The sequence below is a fragment of the Trachypithecus francoisi genome, unplaced genomic scaffold (genome assembly GCF_009764315.1).
Source record: "Trachypithecus francoisi isolate TF-2019V2 unplaced genomic scaffold, Tfra_2.0 Lachesis_group5, whole genome shotgun sequence".
NCBI lineage: Eukaryota > Metazoa > Chordata > Mammalia > Primates > Cercopithecidae > Trachypithecus > Trachypithecus francoisi.
The window spans coordinates 2781910-2802691 of NW_022681470.1; the positions used below are offsets into that span (position 1 = coordinate 2781910).

At 44.6% G+C, this 20782-nt stretch overlaps 1 protein-coding gene across 1 annotated transcript in view; it reads right to left on the reverse strand.

Moving 5' to 3' along the window:
• KIF26B (kinesin family member 26B) overlaps positions 1–20782 on the reverse strand; it is a 552553-nt gene that overhangs the window by 19419 nt on the left and 512352 nt on the right. The window contains exon 11 of the mRNA XM_033196023.1: positions 369–531. Within this exon, the coding sequence (XP_033051914.1) occupies positions 369–531 (163 nt within the window). The remainder of the gene's footprint in view (positions 1–368; positions 532–20782) is intronic.

The window sequence follows — 20782 nt, forward strand, 5'->3', positions numbered from 1 at the left end:
TGAAGGACACAGTCTCCATCTACAGAGGACCAAGGCAGTGCATGAGAAAAACAGCATTTTCCATCCCTCCAGTGTTTTCCTCTTGAGGTAGCAATCCATTTATAATCTCTAAAGCGGACCAGGTGCTTCCGGTCAGGGGTCCAGGCTGGGCGACCAGGGCCAGCACCAGGTGTGGGGAGGGGACATGACTTTGCATCAGCCCCAAGGTTTCCCTGCCCCAAAGTGGACCCTGAGCCACGTGCTGTCAGCTCCTAGTCGCATCTCCTGATGCTGCAAGATTGGCAACATGCTTTGGCTTTTTCTGACTCCGTTCCAGGGCACAGCTCCAAAGACTCCCTCATCCACCACACCCCGCTGTGACTCCTTACCTTCGTCTTCTTTTTCTTCATCCTCAAGACTCTCGATGCAATCTGGATGGTGGACAGGGTCTCTGCGTAGCTCCCGGCCGCGGCCGAGATGTGTGCGATCATGGTGGTACGGCAGTTCATGTTCCCCAGAGACTCCCGCAGCAACATGGCGAGCTTGCTCTCTCTGCCAAACAAAGTGAATTAGGCTGCATTAGCGGCCATGCTTCCCTGTGGTCCTCAGGGCAGGGCTTCAGGCCTGCACATGGCCATTTTGTTGTGGGTGGTGGTCCCCCCCTTTTTAATGGCATACTAATTAGCATCGTTTTCCAGCATGGGGCTATTTGTAGTTGGCAAGCACTGAGCAAGTGCTTCTAACTCCAAGATGGAATTCATGCAGAGCACCTCCCTTGGCGCTTCTGTCCTGGCTCTGATGGGTGTTCCCGTGCGTGTGTGTCTATGACATGGCACATAATGAGGCCTGGGAATAGAAACAGGAGGAGGGGATCTGGAGAAACAGCTCTGTGACTGGTGACTCGGCATGCTAACTGCACGTGTGGCCTTTCTCCAGGGTTCCCACACACAAACCATCCCACACAAAAAGGAGTCTCCCTACCAGGAACCTGCATTGAAGATCTGTGGGTTTTTAATACCTGCACAGTTCCTTTAGCCAAGAAGCTGCGGCCACTTTATTGGCATTGTCCCTTAACTCGCATATTTGCACCTAGTAGCAGTGAAGGAAAAGGCATTCCTATTCCTGAAGACCAGGGGAGAAACAGAGAGAGAGGCCCAGCCAGTCACTCAGTCCACAACAGAAAGCAGCACTTCCTATGGAAAGGCTTCCTCTGGGGACTCTGCCGGTGCTGGGTGGGGCCACTGCCCTGAGTGGTGATAATGAGGCCCTGGGGTTTGCAGGGAGCGTTGCTAAGTCTTTGAACTGACCTGGAGAAATGGCTGTTTTTCTATTCCGATACTCGTCCCAACATTTCTCCTGCCTTGCCTTTAAAGGCCTCTGCTTATTTCATCAACAGCACTCATTCTCTCAACTGCTGCCAAATGTCATTGCATCTCTGGCATGTTCCCTGATCCTGAAGGATGAGGAAGCCTATTTCCCATGCTGTGTGCTCCTATTTCGATGCTGTGTCTGCGATGCCACATGAGAGGAATTTGTCCCATGTCCATGTCTCATCATCCAGCCCCTGCAAAGCTCCCTGGAGAGGGACTATCCAGCTCAGCAGACACTGAGGGAGACTCAGGCCACTGTCAGCAGGAGCAGACCTCTTACGTGACCTGCTTCTGGCCTCAGGGAGGGAAGACTGTGGGATAAGAGCAATAGCTTTTCCTTCCCATCGGGGACCAATTAAGGTGTGAGTTTGGAGACGCTGGGCTCACTAAGGCTCAGTTCCAGAGCAATGTAAGAATATACCAGGGCTTCCCTTCCAGCAAAATGACCAGTGATGAAAGTGGTGAGTTACGGGGTATAGAGGAGGAGCAAGAGCTGTAAACATTTAAATCCCTTCAAAATGTTGTCTATCTAGCAGAAATTCATGTACAGCACACTCAACGAGGAAGCCAGATCCCATTCCTGGCATACATTCGTTGCAGAGACACTGCACCTGGATGCGTCTTGGGCTCTGTCTTCAATATGGGCAGTGGAGGGTGAGTTCTGCTCGGCTGGGTTGTGATCATACACAGTCAGGTCTTACATGAGTAGTGGAGGGTGAGTTCTGCTCGGCTGGGTTGTGATCATACAGTCAGGTCTTACATGAGTAGTGGAGGGTGAGTTCTGCTCGGTTGGGTTGTGATCATACAGTCAGGTCTTTCATGAGTAGTGGAGGGTGAGTTCTGCTTGGTTGGGTTGTGATCATATACAGTCAGGTCTTACATGAGTAGTGGAGGGTGAGTTCTGCTTGGCTGGGTTGTGATCATACACAGTCAGGTCTTACATGAGTAGTGGAGGGCGAGTTCTGATCGGTTGGGTTGTGATACAGTCAGGTCTTACATGAGTAGTGGAGGGTGAGTTCTGCTCGGTTGGGTTGTGATCATACAGTCAGGTCTTACATGAGTAGTGGAGGGTGAGTTCTGCTCGGTTAGGTTGTGATCATACAGTCAGATCTTACATGAGTAGTGAAGGGTGAGTTCTGCTCGATTGGGTTGTGTTCATACCCATATAGAGTCACATCTTGTTATTCGTGGTAGCTGTGTTCTATAAAATATTTGTGAACACTGAATTTGTAAATACTGGGCCATTGTTCTTAGGGGAAATATAGTTTGGTATAAAAGTAATTATGGTTTTTGTCATTTCAATTACTTTTTTTTTTTCTTTTTTTCCTAAGACGGACTCTTGCTCTGTCACCCAGGCTGGAGTGCAACGGCACGATCTCTGCTCACTGCAACCTCCACCTCCCAGGTTCAGGTGATTCTTCTGCCTCAGCCTCTGGAGTAGCTGGGACTACAGGTGTGTGCCACCATGCCCAGCTAATTTTTTGTATTTTTAGTAGAGACAGAGTTTCACCCATGTTGGCCAGGCTGGTGTCGAACTCCTGACCTCAGGTGATCTGCCCGCCTCAGCCTCCCAAAGTGCTGGGAGTACAGGTATGAGCTACCACGTCCGGCCAATTTCAATTACTTTTGCACCAACCTAATATATGGTTTAGGTTTCTGTGAACCTCTGATGATAAAAGTTTCTTCAATGGGTCAATACATAACCTTGTTAATAAGATGCTTTGTTTAATATGTTTCTTCAAAATAATGAATTATATTCAGTATTTCTCTAAAATAAAACACTAGCCAAGAAGGGTTTAATACTTTCCTGCCCTTTGGTAACATGATTAAATGTCTTTGGAGTCTAGCTCACACCAATGCTATCTATTGCATTACACTTTCTCAACATCTGATGAATCCACACATTCAGTCACTTTTTATCTCTTCCATCGCTTCCTCATGTACTATAGGTGTTACCTTAGCACTTTCCAGAGTGGTCCCACATACAGATAGGCTGAAGGCACATCCCCCTGTATCTCCACATGACCCTGTGTAAGTCCCCAAGAAAACATACCAAAGACTGGCTGGGCGCAGTGGCTCATGCCTGTAATCCCAGCACTTTGGGAAGCCAAGGTGGGTGAATCATGAGGTCAGGAGATCGAGACCATCCTGGCTAATATAATGAAACCCCATCTCTACTAAAAATACAAAAAATTAGCCGGGCGAGGTGGCGGGTGCCTGTGGTCCCAGCTACTCTGGAGGCTGAGGCAGGAGAATGGAGTGAACCCGGGAGGCGGAGCTTGCAGTGAGCCAAGACTGTGCCACTGCACTCCAGCCTGGGTGACAGAGCGAGACTCCGTCTCAAAAAAAGGAAAGGACAGAAAGAAAAGAAAAGAAAAGAAAGAAAACATACCAAAGATCGGATAAAAGGATGTAATGTGGTGACATCAAGCTGGCTGCCCTGTGCACTTCCTCTTCCTTTTTCTGGGTGTGCATATTTTTGATTCGTTAACACGAGACCCCCATGAGCACTGTAGCTCCTGCCTGAAAGAAGCATATCTAACACATAGATTTTCTCCATAAGGCACATCACAGCCTTCTTGTGCTTAGGGACCCTAACTAGGACATCAGCACCATTCTTGGGGGCTGTTTACAGCAAAATCGCCACCAGAGAGCACAAAAATATGAAACCCAGCACTAAGGAGACTGCAAAAAGGACGTGTGTGCACGGTATGAGCGCCGAGCCTGAGGGCAGACCTTCGCGCCCTCCGTCTCGGTGGGGAACTCATGCATCTGGCAACTCAGTGTCTTCACCCCTCTGCCCCTGTCCGAGAATGACTGTGAAACCACTGTATTGACTTTGGGGTTACAAGTATATTTCAGTGAGTAGGTGAATGTGCAAATACAGAATCTGCAAATGATGAGGACTGCCTGCACTCTGAAGTTCCCCGTTGTCTTGTTAACCCACTGCACGCAGCTGGAGGCACGTCCCCCGGGTCTCCATGTGACATTCCCCAGGACGACAGACCAAAGACAGAACTGAGAGAGAACATGGCGATAGCAAACTGCCTGTCCTGTGTATTTCCGCGACTCCCCACGCGTGACTCAATCATATGGTAAAATGTTTACGGCGATTTTTTTTAAGTCTACATTGTGGAAAGAAGCAGCGCGTGTATGTTGCTTAGCAACCGGCACTTTAGCTCTCCTTGTGGAAAGCAAACCAGTAGAGCTGCTGGTGAGCCCTTCACATGGGCCTCTGCGGACTCTAAAAGATGTCCTTTGGGGAGTAAAACATGGTGTATAGAAAGCCGCAGCTTTCCCAACCCACGACGATCATTTAACTTGGAACAAAGACAACCAAGTAAGGGAGGGTAGGGGACGGAAGGGGCAGGGTACTAAAGGCTGCAAACTGTAGGAGGAACTTGGAGTCTTTGGACGGAAAGAGAAAGGTTCAAAAGAGTTTCCAGGGCAATGGTCAGCACAGACTTAGCCTACTCTTTGCATCAAGTCTGAAAAGAAAAGAGGGAGAAGAGTTCAGGGCCGCTGGCCACCGGCACCCCAGAGCCAGGGGGGAGGGATGGAGGAAGGTGGTGCCTGGAGGGGCCGGGTGGGGAGGCCCTGGTTGGGCAGGCACAGGAAGGGACTGGGGACACAGTGGACCTGACAGGGGCCTGAGGAAGGACCGCGCTGCTCTTTGAAGTAGCTGTGTTTATGCATACATGTTTCACTTCCCGCCTACACTGACCACACTTGCCTTTGAAAATAACATTTATGCTGGGCACCGTGGTTCACGCCTACAATCCCCACACTTTGGGAGGCTGAGGCCGGCAGATCACCTGAGATCGGGAATTTGAGACCAGCCTGGCCAACATGGTGAAACCCCATCTCTACCAAAAATGAGTATGGTGGCGGGCGCCTGTAATCCCAGTTACTCAGGAGGCTGAGGCAGGAGAATCACCCGAACCTGGGAGGCAGAGGTTGCAGTGAGCCGAGATTGCACCGCTGCACTCCAGCCTGGGTGATAGAGCAAGACCTTGTGTCAAAAACAAAAAACAATAGACTTTTAGAAAAATGTCTTTTTAAAATCAGTTAACACTTATTAAACAAGAAAAAGGACAAGAACAACAGGATAATGAACACATTTTAATAAATAATCATTTTGAAAGGCATGAAAGAGCATGTGGCACAGGGGCTGACCAACCAGGGCTTTTCAGGCCCAAGCCAGCACACTGCCTGCTTTTGTAAATAAAGTTTTATTCAAACACAGCCAAATCTATTTGTCCACATAGTGTCTGTGGCTACTTTTGTGCTACAATAAGAGTTGACTGGTTGTTAACAGAGCCTATGTAGCCCACAAAGCCAAAAATGTTTGCTGCCTGGTTCTTTGCATAAGCAGCTTGTTGACCCCTGCTCTAGAGTAAGGATGAAACAGTATCGTCCCAGACACTGAACCACCAAGCAGAGAATGCAGGTGTCTCTTGACTTCCTGATGACACAACAGTCTATTGCTTTGGGCAGCAAAAACGGAAATAGGCACATGAACTGTAGGCACGCAGCCAGCCACACACACACACGCATGCCCTTTTCTGGAAAAGGGAGAGAGTTTTGTCTTGCTTTTTTTTTTTTTTTTCTTTTTTTCTTTTTTGAGATGGAGCTTTGCTCTGTCACCCAGGCTGGAGTTCAGTGGTGCCATCTCAGCTCACTACAACCTCTGCCTCCTGGGTTCAAGCGATTACCCTGCCTCAGCCTCCCGAGTAGCTGCAACTACAGGCATGCGCCACCATGCCCAGCAATTTTTGGTATTTTTTAGTAGAGATGGGATTTCACCATGTTGGCCAGGATGGTCTCAATCTGACCTCGTGATCTGCCCCACCTTGGCCTCCCAAAGCGCTAGGATTATAGGCGTAAGCCACCGCACCAGGCCTGCCTTTTTTTTTTTTTTTTTTTTTACAATACCTTGGTTGAATTTAAGGATGGAGACTACACACACACAGAATTCTTACATGCATGAGATAGCCAAGATTACAACTAATATTTAAATGCCAAGAGAGCACTGACTGGTACCACTCGCACTCTTAAGGACAGCACACTGAACTACATCGATGCCAGTAACCATCCCACACTCTATCCACTTCACCTGCAATGTGCCAGAATGCATCATAGAGAGATGGAGATGCTGGATGAGGGTCACCAGGGACCAAGCCAGCTCCAAGAGTTCTGATCTCCCAGCCTTAGGCCCCAAACCCCGAGCCCTGCATTCACCCTCTGACCACCAGGAGGTGCTGCAGAGTAAAGAGAAGGAAGCAAGACCGGAGCGGGGATAGAACCACGGCTCTGAAATACATGCTGGTTATTCAAATATCCTCCTCGCCACTGACCCTGCCTCCTTCCTAGGTACAGCCACCTATCTGTGAAGATCCTTTTCTTTTGTCCCCTGAAAGGTCACCAGTGACCCTTGGAGACCAGCCTGAGATGCCAGGGACCAGGGTCCCAAGATGCCACCATCCCTGGCCCAATGCTCCTGGCCAAGGTGGGCAGCACCTCCGCAGTTCCTTATCCCTCGTGGGAAAGGCTGTTCTCGAGGGAAACCATCACCAGCTCTGCTGAGGGTAGTTCTGCCCCGATGGGTCTCCTAGGTCTCAAGTAAGCGTCTTCATTATCTCTGACAGTGCTGAGTTGCGCCAGACTGGAACAATACCTCCAAGGGGGAAAGTCACTTTATTTTTATTTTACTTGAGTTTACTTATTTCTAAGGGACTTGATGATCTGGCTGTCCACGCCTGCTTCCTGAACATTCCTACGTTTGAGGCAAGACTTCACACGCCTCCCCTCTGGGCAAGCCATCTGCTCTGCAGAAGTGGCCTTGTCTTGACAACATTCTCTTCAAGGATGCTGATGCCTTAGGCATGAATTCCTTGCTTGGGGCACTAGAGAAGTACCAGAAGCTTGGTATGGGCTGAGCTATCCCGACAGCATTTTCAAAAGGAAAGGTAGGTGAAGTTCAGGTACTTCCTGCTCAATTTCAGATAGAGAGTACGCTGTTTGTACTGCAAATGGCATAAGCAGGTCTGTCCTGCAGGATGCTGGGAAGATGACTGCATTAACATTTGTGGGATAGAGAAGCCAAATTCTCAAGTCTTCTGATGAAGGCGACTCTGGTTTGTATAATAAAGTATTGGCAAAAATAGCCGAGTCCAGCATGCATGCTAGAGGTTCTGCAAACACTGTCATTTGGCAGTGTGCCAGACGGCCAGTTATCTCATCGAGGGGAGCTTAGAAGAGGACCCTGCAGAGAACCACCATTCTGGCTGAGGGACCAGCCTTTGTGATCCAACCAGCACGCCTATTATGAGGTCATGTCTTGCTTATCCTAAGACTGCTGGTTGGCAGAGGTCTGGAACCATTAAGAGTACATGAGGTTAATCTAATTATGTGCTCATAGATCTCTTTTATGAGAGACACTATAGAACCCTGAGGTGTAAGTGGCGTCATTTGAGATGCCTCTGAGGCAGGATAATGCGTGGGAGAGACGTGTTCTTCCCCACATTATCCTGGTCATTTGGAGCTGGCACCGTGATGGCTCTGGAACGTTGGTGGCTGTGCCCAGTTGACAGGCAGGAGAGAAGTGATGGTTCCCCGTGGGGCTGCTATTCCTGGTGAAGCAGCAGTTGTTTCCAGGAGGTCACGTGTGATGAGCATTCATGAGAGCCCTCAGGGACATCGGAAAATACTGGATAGAAAGAGTTTGCACCAAGTGGAGGTTTTACGTTGCAAGTATGGGCTGGAGCCAACAAGTCTCGGTTATGACTTTAATAGTTACCACTGTACATAGAGGAGGATGAAGTCTGGATGAAATTCGGGCCACATGAATCCACTGGATCCTAGATACCAGCATTCTACTTATCTGAATAAGATAAAATTCATGGCAATTCAATCTACTTCTTGAGGAAGACCAGCTGTAGACAGCAAATAGTCTCAATAGAATCTTTTAGGAGAAATACATGATATAACTCAAATTTATAAGTAACAGAAGGTTTCAAGTTAAAATCCTAACCAATCTGCTTTGATCTCATTGAACAAGACTCGCCTGCAATGACTGAAGTGGATATAAAACATGAGTTCACTTATATGTGTCCCATGAAAACTTTTATTACTCATTTATCATCCCTTCTTATCTAGAACAATGCACATCATCTCTGTGATTACCATGCAGAACTAGTAGAATCTGAATGACTCTGGATATTCTAATTCTTAAGTTCTGCTCAGGAAATGCATATTCATGCCAAGGCCATGGCACTCAGGTATGATATCAGAAATTTTCAAGGTAACTCACATAATGACTTATGAAAGAAATAGTCCACTAATTCCAGAATACAATTCTGTCAAGATTGAAAACTCTGTTTAGGGCCACAGAGTATTAGAGTTGAAAGAATTTGGGAGATTATTGTATTTCCTAATAAAAAGCACTGCCATGGTAACAGGTGCTCTGCTTTCTGCTTGAATATTTTTAACTTGGGAGAACGTACCATCTCCCAGGACAGCCTGTGTAATATTCTGAATAGTCTTTATTATTAGAAAGCTCTTCCTTCTATTAAACTTAAATCTTCTTTTTAATAACTTCTAACCCATGGGCACTAGCTTTGTTCTCTAGGATTGTATGGGGTAAAAATAATCCCTGTTGCTCACACAGGCCCCTCACACTTGACAAGACAGTTATCATGTGCTTCTATCATGTTACCGAGACAAGGCCACTTCTGCATGGCCGTGCTCTTATTAAGAAATGCAGTAATCTCCCAAATTCTTTCAACTCTAATACTCTATGGTCCTAAAAATATTCTGTTGCTTAAGAACATTCCATGTTCCTTCCATTGCTCTTCAGATATTTAGTTCACCATCCAAGCTCACACTAGCCCGTTTCTACCCTCACAATTTAGCACTTCTCAGGTCAGGCTTGGGTAGTAAAAAATTTGACCTTGCCTAAAGATAGATCTGGCCTTTTCCATGAGCTTCTGGGAGGTAAACTACATCACACTCATTGGGAGTGCCTTTGCTGAAGGTGAGGGTTGGCCACATAAGATCTTAGGGTGGGATGGGCCATACCTGATAGTCTTATGGTCCAAGCTAGTTGTGAGAGAAAGATCAACCATGTGATTTAGGGCAGGGGCTCTGGGGTCACACAGTACCAGTCAACCTGAAGACTGAGTTAGACCACATGGGAAATCAGTCAATCAATGATGCCGGTGTAATGGAACCACAATAACAACTCTGGACACGAGGCTCAGGTGAGCCTCCTAGGTTGGCAGTGCTCCACGCGTACACATGGATGCAGGCAAGGTAATGTAATGTGTCCTGAAGACAATGGAAGCGTCCCTTTTGGAACCTTCCTAGATTCTGCCCCATGTGTATCTTCCTTTGGCTGATTTTAATCTGTATCCTTTCCAACGTAATAAATTGTAGCCATGAGTATTTTCTGTGAATTCTGTGAGTCCCTCTAGTGAGTTACGAGCCTGAGGGTGGTTTTGGGAAACCCTCCAAACATGCAGTTGTGGGAAGTGACAGTGGTTGTGGGTGGCCTCTTTTTGCTAACTTTGTAGGTGGACCCTAATTGCTTGCAGTTGGTGTCAGTAGTCTTGGGCAGACTTGGCAGATTGGGGGCCATGCTCTCAAAGTTTGAAGTTTGGCCGATTCTGAGGAGCTCTTCTCAATAAGAGCCTAAGAACCTTGACTGAAAGAGCTGTGTTTTCATTTTGACTTTTCTTTGCAGTAACTCAGCCAATATGTACGACTGATGAGCTCTAGGTCAGAAAGGAGAAAATCCTATACTTATTTTTATTCAATTTAGCATAATCAGGAGCTAGGAATGTCATCACTTTGGTGAAAACCCAAAACAACAACTTAGAAAGTAAATTAGTGGACCTTATAGACAAATAGAAAACAATAGATCCATAAATTTCCCCTGAATCAATAGACTGCCAAAACTTACATATTCTAATGAAGTTAAAGATGAAACGAAGATGTACCGAAAGGTTCGGTAACAAGACCCTGTGCACTTACTAGCATGCAGACTGTTCTTTAATAGATGTGTGCTTATTTGATCCACCTGCAGGATCAGATTAGGAATAATGATGTTTATATCATTACTGCAATTTAGAATGCAAATACGACTCTGACATGTTTCACACTGTCTGAAGTTTCACTTCCTTTTAAATTGTATTTGGCCCAAACCATTATCCTGAGTTATCAGTGCTTTGCAGTAGACATTTCCATAGACCTGTCATTTTTTACAGAGCCTTTGCAATGGTTTGTGACCAGCTTTACTTGGGGAGGGATATGGAAACATCTCAGCTATGTTGCATTATAACCATTACACATCTGTTGAGTCAAGATGAGCTCATTGTACTATTTAGAAACTTTGATCTCCTTCCACTTTAAATCATCCTCAGGTTTACGAGCATGTGTTAATCCCAATGCCAGAGATCTCTGCAGCAATGCAAAAGGGACTTAGGCACCGCTGGGTGAGAGAGATGGAGTCAAGAATCATGTTGTCATAGTAACCCAGAGACTCTCCCTTGATTTTTTCTTACTCTTGTCCTTCCCCAGGGACTTTTCAATAATTCTCAGGAAGAACGAAACTGCAGAGCCAAGTGGAATTCTTGATATAATGAAATCCTACCCTAGCCTGGTGACTTCTCTCAGATCTCTCCTCCTGGCTCGCCGCTTCATCATCTCTGAACCTCCTGTGTTGCCTTCGTGATAAACTTGCATTTTTAGAACATTCCTGTGCTTTTCCATGAGTGTGAGTGTTTGTTTTGGGTAAGAAACATACATGAAGTTTATATTTGATGTGGCACTTTGACAGCACCCCTTTCTGTAGTTCAATCTACGATCTCCCTTCAGGGTTGACATTAGAAGTGTGTAGAATCTGGCCTTTGAAAATCTGCAAGTGTATTCAGAGTTCTTTCAAAAAGATGTGTTTACTAAATAAGGCCAGGAAACACCTGGAAGGGTTTTATTTACTATTTTTTACCTTCTCCCTAAGCAAAACCCTAAGATGACAGAGCACAGCGGGGACTGGTACATTATGGGGCTTTTGTTTTCCAGCTCTGGAAACTCAGGTGAGTCCCTCTAATGTTCTCCAAGTGGTACAAGATGATGCTTTGGGGAAGAAAATATTGGAATTTCTATTTATATTTATTGATCTTTTTCTTTTTTAAAAAAATGGATTTGAGAGATACAATACAGTTTTACCAACCAACTTATTCAGTGACTCTCTTATCCCTCCACGTTCCTCGGAAAGGCAAAAAGGAGGTTAAATAGGATTAGGCAAAAGGTCTAGGCTTGGTAATTATACTAGATTACAATTATGACTACTTCCAGCCTCCAGAGTTTGGTAGGGCCAATTTTATGCTCTCTATCCAAATAAAATAAATAGACGGTGCAAGTGTGAGCCCCAAGCAGCCGTTGCATTTGTATTCACTGTGCTCTGAGCTTGCGCACACAAAAGGCAGAGAGGTGTAATCTTCTCTGCTCAATCAGGCTGCATGTCAGTGGGCAGGGCTTGGGTTACAGGGTAACCTTCCAGGAGATGACAGAAACCAGCTCATTAGGCCAGGCCAGCTGCATGGTAACATCACCTCGTCAGGAAGGATTCACACTGGTTTGGGAGGATGGATTTGCTGGTGAAATGTCTTTCTTCCTGTGATTTCACATGCACGTCTTTCCCTGTGCCGTAGCCTTTCTGTTTAGTCAGCAGCGTGAAGCTTAAAACAGGATTCTGATTGTCAAGGTCAGGATGCTCCGTCCACCCCTGCTCCCTGCTCCGGACCAGTGGTCTTTCCAGCACTCAGCTGGGGATGCTGAATATGGTTCCAGGAGGCCTGGTGGAGCGCCCATCCCACCAGGACTGTTATTCCCCGAGATGGGGCCCTCGGAGCTTGCCTGATGGGCTCAGACCAGCATGATCGTGGTTTCCTGTGTTACTACATTGACTGGCAGTCTGGAAGGACTCCCCCTTATCAGGTGATGGTGACAAGAAAGATGATTTGTCACCTGGAGCTGGGTGGCTGAGTGAGGAGGATGAAGGTGCCATCCCTCCCTGCTCTGCAGGCTCTTGGCACACACCCCTCTATTCACCACGCCCTGAACGCGCTGTGAGCTTTCGTGCCTCTCCTGCATCGGTGCTTATCCCAGGTTTCAAGTCAGAAAGGCCCTTTCATCTCTATCTATGGAAATTCTTTCATGTCCTGCTCAAATCCATGGATCCACTGATTATTATCCACTAATAATCCTTGTCATTCAGGAAAACAAGGGGAAAAGTCTGACAGAACTAGCAACTCCAAGGAACTTGTGTCCTTAGAAATCAGCTGCCTTTTCCTATTTTTATTGTGGTGAAATATACATAAAATTTCCTATTGTGACTGTTTTTAAGTGCACAGTTCAGTGGCATTGCGCCCGTTCACATTGTTGTGCAACCATCACACCATCTATCTCCAGAACCTTCCCAAACAAACTCTACCTATTCATCAATAATTCCCCACTCCCTACTCCCCTGGCCCCTGGTAACCACCATTCTACTTTGTATCTCTATGAATTTGCCTGTGCCAGGTACCTTGTGTAAGTGGAGTCATATAATATTTGTCCTTTGGGGTCTGGCTTATGTTACTCAACATGCTTGCAAGGTACATCCATGTTATATTAACAGCATGTGTCAGAATTTCACACTTTTTATGAGTGAATAATATATTCTATTGGATTTGGAAGCAACCTAAATGTCCATCAACAGGTGAATGAAGAAAATGTGGTACATATACACAACGGAATACTATTCAGCCATGAAAAAGAATGAGATCCTATTTTTTGCAACATCATGGATGGAAATGGAGATCATTTCGTGAAATAAGCCAGGCACAGAAAGACAAACACCACGTGTTCTCACTTGTTTGTGAGACCTGAAAATCAAAGCAATGGAACTCATGGGCCTAGAGAGTAAAAGGATGGTTACCAGAGGCTGGGAAAGGTAGTGGGAGAGTATGGGGGATGTGGGGATGGTTAATAGGTTCAACCAGTTTTTGAAAGATGAGATCTACTATTTGAAAGTGCAACAGAATGACTATAATAACCTAATTGTACATTTTTAAGTAACTAAAAGAGTGTAACTGAATTGTTTGTAACTCAAAGGATAAATGCTTGAGGGGAAGGATACTCCATTCTCCATGGTGTGCTTATTTCACATTGCATGCCTGCATCCAAACATCTCATGGACCCCATACATATATTCACCTACTATGTACCCACAAAAATTAAAGATAAAAAGATACATTCTTTTCAATGAAATGTATATTCCACTGTATGTACATACCACAAATTATCTACTCATCTGTGGATGAACAATTGGGCTGTTCCTACCTCTTGGCTATTATGATTAATGCTACTAGAAGCACTGGTATACAAGTATCTGTTTCACTTCCTGCTTTCAATTCTTTTTTTTTTAATGAGACATTTATTTCACTACAATACAAAAAAAGGATAACTAAGACAGGTGACAGGTGTGTCACCTAACTTGTGTTAATCATTTGACAATATCTATCAAATCGTCACATAATACACTGTAAACTTACACAACTTTCTCAACTAGCTCTCAAAAAGTCCAGGGGAAATATGAGACATTTAATATTGAAGGAAAGGAAACTAAGTTGGTGACATTAGACATATACATTGTGTGTGTGTGCACATATATATGGATATACACACACATATGGTGGAATATTATTCAGCCTTTTTTTCTTCATGCCCAAGTTTATTAAAAAGTGTTCTTCTAAAGATAGTTACTGAATTTTTGTATTTATTTATTTTATTTAATAGCTTTAGGGGTCCAAGTGGTTTTTAGTTACGTGGATAAACTGTATAGTGGTGAGGTCGGAGACTGCGGTGCACCTGTCACCGAAGTAGTATATATTGTACCCAGAAGGTAGTGTTTTAATCCTTCATTCCCTTTTCCCTCCTGAGTCTCCAGTGTCCATTCTTCTACTCTGTCTGCCTCTGTGGACTCTCAGCTTAGCTCCCACTTACACCTGAGAACATACGGAATTTGGCTTTCCATTCGTGAATTACTTCAACTTAGCATAATGGCCTGCAGCTCCACTGCTTTCAGTTCTTTTGGGTATATACCTAGGAATGGAATTGCTGGACCATGTGACAATTCTATATGTAACTTTTCGAGGAACTGCCAAACTCCTTTCCACAATGACTATGCCATTTTACGTTCCCACCAGCAACACACAAGGACTGCAGTTCCTCCACACCCTTGTCAACACTGATTTCCTGTTGTTGTTTTAATAGCTATATCCTACTGGACAGGAAGTGGTACCTTCTTGGGGTTTGCTTTGCATTTCTCTAACAACTAATGATGTTGAATATCTTTTCACGTGCTCCTTGGCCGTGCATATACCTTCATCGGAGAAATGTCCATAAAATTCCTCTGCCCAGTTGTGAACTGGGTGTGGTGATGGTTGTTGACTTACAGGAGTTCTTTATATATTCGGGATATTAATCATAGACATATGAGTTACAAATATTTTCTCCCATTCTATAGGTTGTTTTTCAATCTCCTGATAGTGTCCTTTGACGTACAAGAGTGCCTTTTCATTTGTAGGCAACACTTTATCAGTCTTAAATTTTAACTAATTTTTTTTTTTTTTGGCATCTGTGGTTCGGAGGCCTTCTAACATATGCTTTACCTGTGAAGAGAGCCTAACAATGAGAGTGGCCCAGGATTCCCTGTGCTGTTTTGTGTTAAAGATACTTGTCCAATATGTTCCTTACTAGACTGCTAACCAGTCATCTGCCGGGGAAAACTTGAGGGGCGATTGTTAAGTGCATTTTCTGTGTATTGTCGAGGAATCAATTTCTTTTGAAATCAAGCATAACCTATGATAAGGAAGATGATGAAGCCAACTCTATTATGATGCCTTCTGGGTATCACGTGTGGTTTAAAGAAACATGCTCCTGGCCAGGCACGGTGGCTCACGCCTGTAATCCCAGCACTTTGGGTGATCCGAGGCGGGCGGGTCACCTGAGGTCAGGAGTTCGTGAGCAGCCTGGCCAACATGGTGAAACCCCATCTCTACTAAAACCACAAAAAATTAGCCGGGCGTGGTGGCGCATGCCTGTAATCCCAGTTACTTGGGAGGCTGAGGCAGGAGAATCGCTCGAACCTGGGAGGCAGAAGTTGCAGGGAGCCAAGATTGTGCCACTGCACTCCATCCTGGCGACACAGCAAGACTTTGTCTCAAAAAAAAAAAAAAAAAAAAAAGGAAAAGAAAGAAACATGATCCATGATCCTCCAGTTTTCACAAAATGCACCAACTGGATTGGCGCTCGGCACAAAGAACAGTGCATAGTAATCGGAAGGAATTAGAAGGAAATTAAGTTGAAGAATGCTTTCCATCACCAACACAACTCTAAGAAAAGATGTTACACAGAAGCCACAACTCATATGTTAAATAAGGGAGAATCTACAAAATTTTAAAGAAGAATGATGTGAAGGCATTATGCATTTCTTGGAAAATAATTAAGAAAGATTAGAGTTTTTTAGTGATGTTTATTTTATTTGAAAAAAAAGTAGCTATTGTTGTATAATTCTTGCATCTTTTAAGTTGGTAAGCTTGATAGGCTATTAATTTCTGACATGGGATAAATGTAGTTTGCATTCAGGCTCTAATCACTGTTATCCCTGCAAGACCCTAACTGAGCCATTTCTCAAAGTCCTGCTGCTGATAAGAAGCTAAGGAAATAGGGGCCAGGTGTTGTGGCTCACATCTGCAAACCCAGCACTTTGGGAGGCCAAGGCGGGTGGATCACTTGAGGTCAGGTGTTCAAGACCAACCTGACCAACATGGTGAAACCCCGTCTCTACTAAACATACAAAAATTAGCCAGGCATGGTGGCGAGCGCCTGTAATCCCAGCTACCTGGGAGGCTGAGGCAGGAGAATCACCTGAACCTGGGAGGCGGAGGTTGCAGTGAGCCAAGATCGCACCACTGCACGGCACTCAGGCCTGGGTGACAGAGTGAGACTCCATCTCAAAAAACAAAACAAAACAAACAAAGCAGCAGCTAAGGAATTAAGAATTAATCACATCTGACTCATGCTACTCATGCCACCTCTTTGGTCCCTTTTGTTTGTCTGTTTTAGTTTTGAAACATCTCAGTGCTTTTCTGGAGTGCTGCGAAAGGACTTGGTGGGTTGCCTGGATGGCCATCCTGCTGCCTCCTTCCTGGAGAACTGCATAGGATGGGCAGACGCCACTTCTTTCTGTATAGCCAGGACCTAACACAGTGTCCGGCACAAATCACCTTTCCGTAAGTATTTAAATACGTATCTACTGGGTGCACCTTTCCATCAGAAGTCTCCAGCCTCCTAACTACAACTTCCAAAGCATCACTTTCTTTTCCTTCATAGGAGCCACAGTCAGAATCAAACCAACGCAGGCGGGCGTCGTGACTCACGCCTGTAATCCCAGAACGTCGGGAGGCTGAGGCGGCCCAATTTCCTGAATCCAAGAGTTCGAGACCAGCTTGGGCAACATGGCGAAACCCCATCTCTACTAAAAATATAAAAAAATTAGCCGGGCATGGTGGCACATGCCTGTTGTCCCAGCTACTTGGGAGGCTGAGGCAGGAGGATAGCTTGAGCCCAGGAGGTTAAGGCTGAAGTGAGCCGAGATCATGCCACCGTCCTTCAGCCTGGGCAGAGTGAGACTGTTTCAAAAAAAGGAAGAGAGGAAGGAAGAAATAAAACCAAAGCAGATGCTGCTGCCTTGGGCTGGAATGAGTGCCTAGTATAAGGCTCACGGTCCCTCCTACATCACAGCAGAGAGACGCTTTCAACCTCCCATCACATCCTAGAGGACAAGCCATGGCCTGCTCAGTCTGCACAGCTCACAGTCTCCAAGGGTGAAGATACGTAGAACCATTTGACACCAAGGTTACCGTCAGGCTCCTCCTGCGGAAGGTGTACAATGTTGCCCGAAGAGGAACAGTCAGAACCGCTGATGTACCCTCAATTTGGGGCCAAGACTCTGACGAAGGCAGTCAGTCCCCGCTGTTAGCTGTGTCTGGGTTGCCACCCCCAGGCTATCCTTACATTGACACGGCACAGGTACAAAGGTCTCCAGAGCCAAAATGTTTGATCCCAATGGGACATTTGAGTTAAAAGGGCTGATAAAGCCATTTGGTACAGTCAAGTTAAATCCCTCTGGCATGTAAAAGAGATGTTCCAAAAAGGGCCACAGGGGTCATCTCTGCTTGCAGAGGAAGCAGCCACCTATGTGTTAGCCTTTGGGGGGTCTTGTTACAAAGCCTCAACCTGCCCCATCCTCATTCCTTTGCACTAACACACAGAAAGTCTTATTCAAACAAATAAGCTACCTCCGACTGTTCATTCAACAGGCGTGGATTAAGAACCTAGGATAGAGGAACCCCTCCGAGGGCTTTAATTTGGCTGACCAGATGCTCTCACTTGCCCAGAAGTCTCAGTGTATGCCTATTACCCTGCATCCTATCTGGTTTATTTTGTCCTGGATTTTTCATTTCTTTATTCAAAATACAAGTAGTTATTACTAAGACTTATTAAAATGAGATGGAATTGGGTCAACTTTCACTTTCTATTTCAGTGGTCTCATCTAGGAACATGTGAGGTATGCGCAGGAAACAGAGTTCGCACTTTAAGACATAATGTCAGGAGCTCAAGACCAGCCTGGCCAATATGGTGAAACCCCGTCTATACTAAAAACAAAAACCTTAGCCAAGTGTGGTGGCACGTGCCTGTAATCCCAGCTACTTGGGAGGCTGAGGGAGGAGAATTGCTTGAACCCAGAAGGCAGAGATGCAGTGAGCTGAGATCACACCATTGCACTCCAGCCTGGGCAACAGAGCAAGACTCTGTCTCAAAAAAAGAAAAAAAAAAAAAAAAAAAAAAGGACAAAATGTTCCAGCAGGTGCAGTGACTCACACCTGTAATCCCAGGACTTTGGGAGGCTGAGGCGGGCAGATCACTGGAGGTCAGGAGTTTAAGACCAGCCTGGGCCACATGGTGAAACCCCATCTCTACTAAAAATACAAAAATTAGCTGGGCGTGGTGATGCCTGCCTGTAGTCCCAGCTACGTGGGAGGCCAAGGCAGGAGGATCACTTGAACTCAGGAGGTGGAGGTTGCAGTCCTGGGTGACAGAGCAAGACTCAATCTAAAAAAAAATAAAAAATTTTAAAAAAAGATATAATATTCCAAGCTGAGAAACTTATGATGCTGAAATGCACCTGTAATTGATATCTATATGTAATTCATAACTGAGCTCAAACACAGTTCTAATTCTACCCAGAGAAGCACAAGCCATAGTTGTTGAAATTTGTAAAATTTACATAAACTGAGTGTAACTGAACTACAAAAATTTTTTATGAAGTTTAAATTGGATTAAAAACATTTCATCAGGGGAGTGTGCAGTTCTCTCTGTGCTGCCTGTCAACAGTTGGATTTGAGAAATATTTGACACTTGAAATAATGAAATGATAGGAAATTGCTGACATTAGGCAACTTTTAACTTTAAAACATACTTCATGAGTCAATCCAAATGCTTTACAAAAAAAGTATTTGAGTTTTGGAAACAAGTCATCTACATTTTGATGGCATGTGGTTCAAAATAAGTTGTAATCCATAATCAAGTGTTCAACCAATGAAACACAAAAAGCTCGGCCTCGGAAGCCTGTAATGAATTGCAATGATTGAAAACAAAACTTGCAAACGGGGCCCTGAAATAGAGAATGATAAGGGCTCAAACTGTATAGAAGATTAAAATGTGAAATTCTACAACTATGCTCGGGAAACTGACTTGTGGAAAGATCCTTTGAAACTAACACACAATATTCTCACTGAATTGAGAAATGTATTTCATTGAAATAAACTTGTAATTGGTGGTGGTACAAATAAATTCACAATTATTTTTAACCAAACTGTGATATTCTATCAAGAGAAACAGAAGCCACAGTTATCAAAAACAGATGGTTTGATGTGTTAATGCACATAAACATATATGTAAACATAGAGGTAAGGCAGCTGGATTATGTGAAGAAGAAAAAGGCCATGACATTAACAATAGAAAAAACAGTGTTAAGAAAAATACTACTAAAGTGGTACTGGAAGAAGAGAGTGAAGACAATGATTAAAATACACAAAAGTATATTAAGTGATTATTCTGCTTCTTTTTTAATGTCCAGATAAACAATATAAAGCAGTTTTAACCTTTTTCTACTTTGATGCATGTAGGTATTTTCTTTTTATAAGAAAGTATTTTATGTTTGAAAGTAATTTTTGAATAGAACTATTTCATAGGTTCACCAATATAGATGAATGTGTCAGAAAATATTTCAAAACACTAAATAATAATAATCAAGTGTCCTTTGTCACTCTCAAAAGTGGCTTGGATAATAAACTATATGATCTCCTTACTTATTTAAAAGGAGGAGAGGTGTGTAACAGAGGGGGAAAAAAGGAAAGGAGCAATATGATAGGCTTGGTTCCTAGGAAAACCTTCTTACCAAGTACAATTAAACGTTGTGGCTTTTTTTCTTTTTTCTTTTTTTTTTTTTTGAGATGGAGTTCCACTCTCGTCACCCAGGCTGGAGTGCAATGGCTCGATCTCGGCTCACTGTAACCTCCAACTCCTGGGTTCAAGTGATTCTCCTGCTTCAAACTGGGATTACAGGAATGCGCCACCATGCCCAGCTAATTTTTGTATTTTTAGTAGAGATGGGGTTTCACCATGTTGGTCAGTCTGGTCTCAAACTCCTGATCTCAGGTGTTCTGCCTGCCTCAGCCTCCTAAAGTGCTGGGATTACAGGTGTGAGCCACCGCGCCCGGCCATGGATATTATTTTTAAGTCTTAGTAAATGCATTGTTGAACCTGCAAAAAGGTCAAGAATTCTCAGGCCAAAAAAAAAAAGCAGGTGAAGTTGGGAACTCAAGATAAATAAGCAGAACAGGCAAGCTTTCTTTCACCCCAAAGACATCTGCCCAACCAGATAACACCCTGCTGAGTTTTACGTGGCAGCAAAGCCAGAGGCCTGCCCCACATGGGAATTTCCAAGGAAAATCAACCCCCAACAACTGTCCATTTTAGGTATTCAAGACACGACTGTCTTGAAATATAGCCACTGAGCAGAGGGGAAAGAAACTGTCCTGAGAATTGGGAACCCTGGTCTGAATTACACGCAGGTTTGCAGGCTTAATTCTCCATATCTGGGTGGTCAAAAATATTTCAAGCTGAGAATGTAATTTAGACTATCCTCAACTGGCACCTGGTAGAAGTAAACACAAATACTCTCTGGAGTAAACTATCTTTATCCCAGAGTTTTCCGAATTCTCACAAGTAAAATGCCAGTGAAAATGAGTAGCCCCCAGACA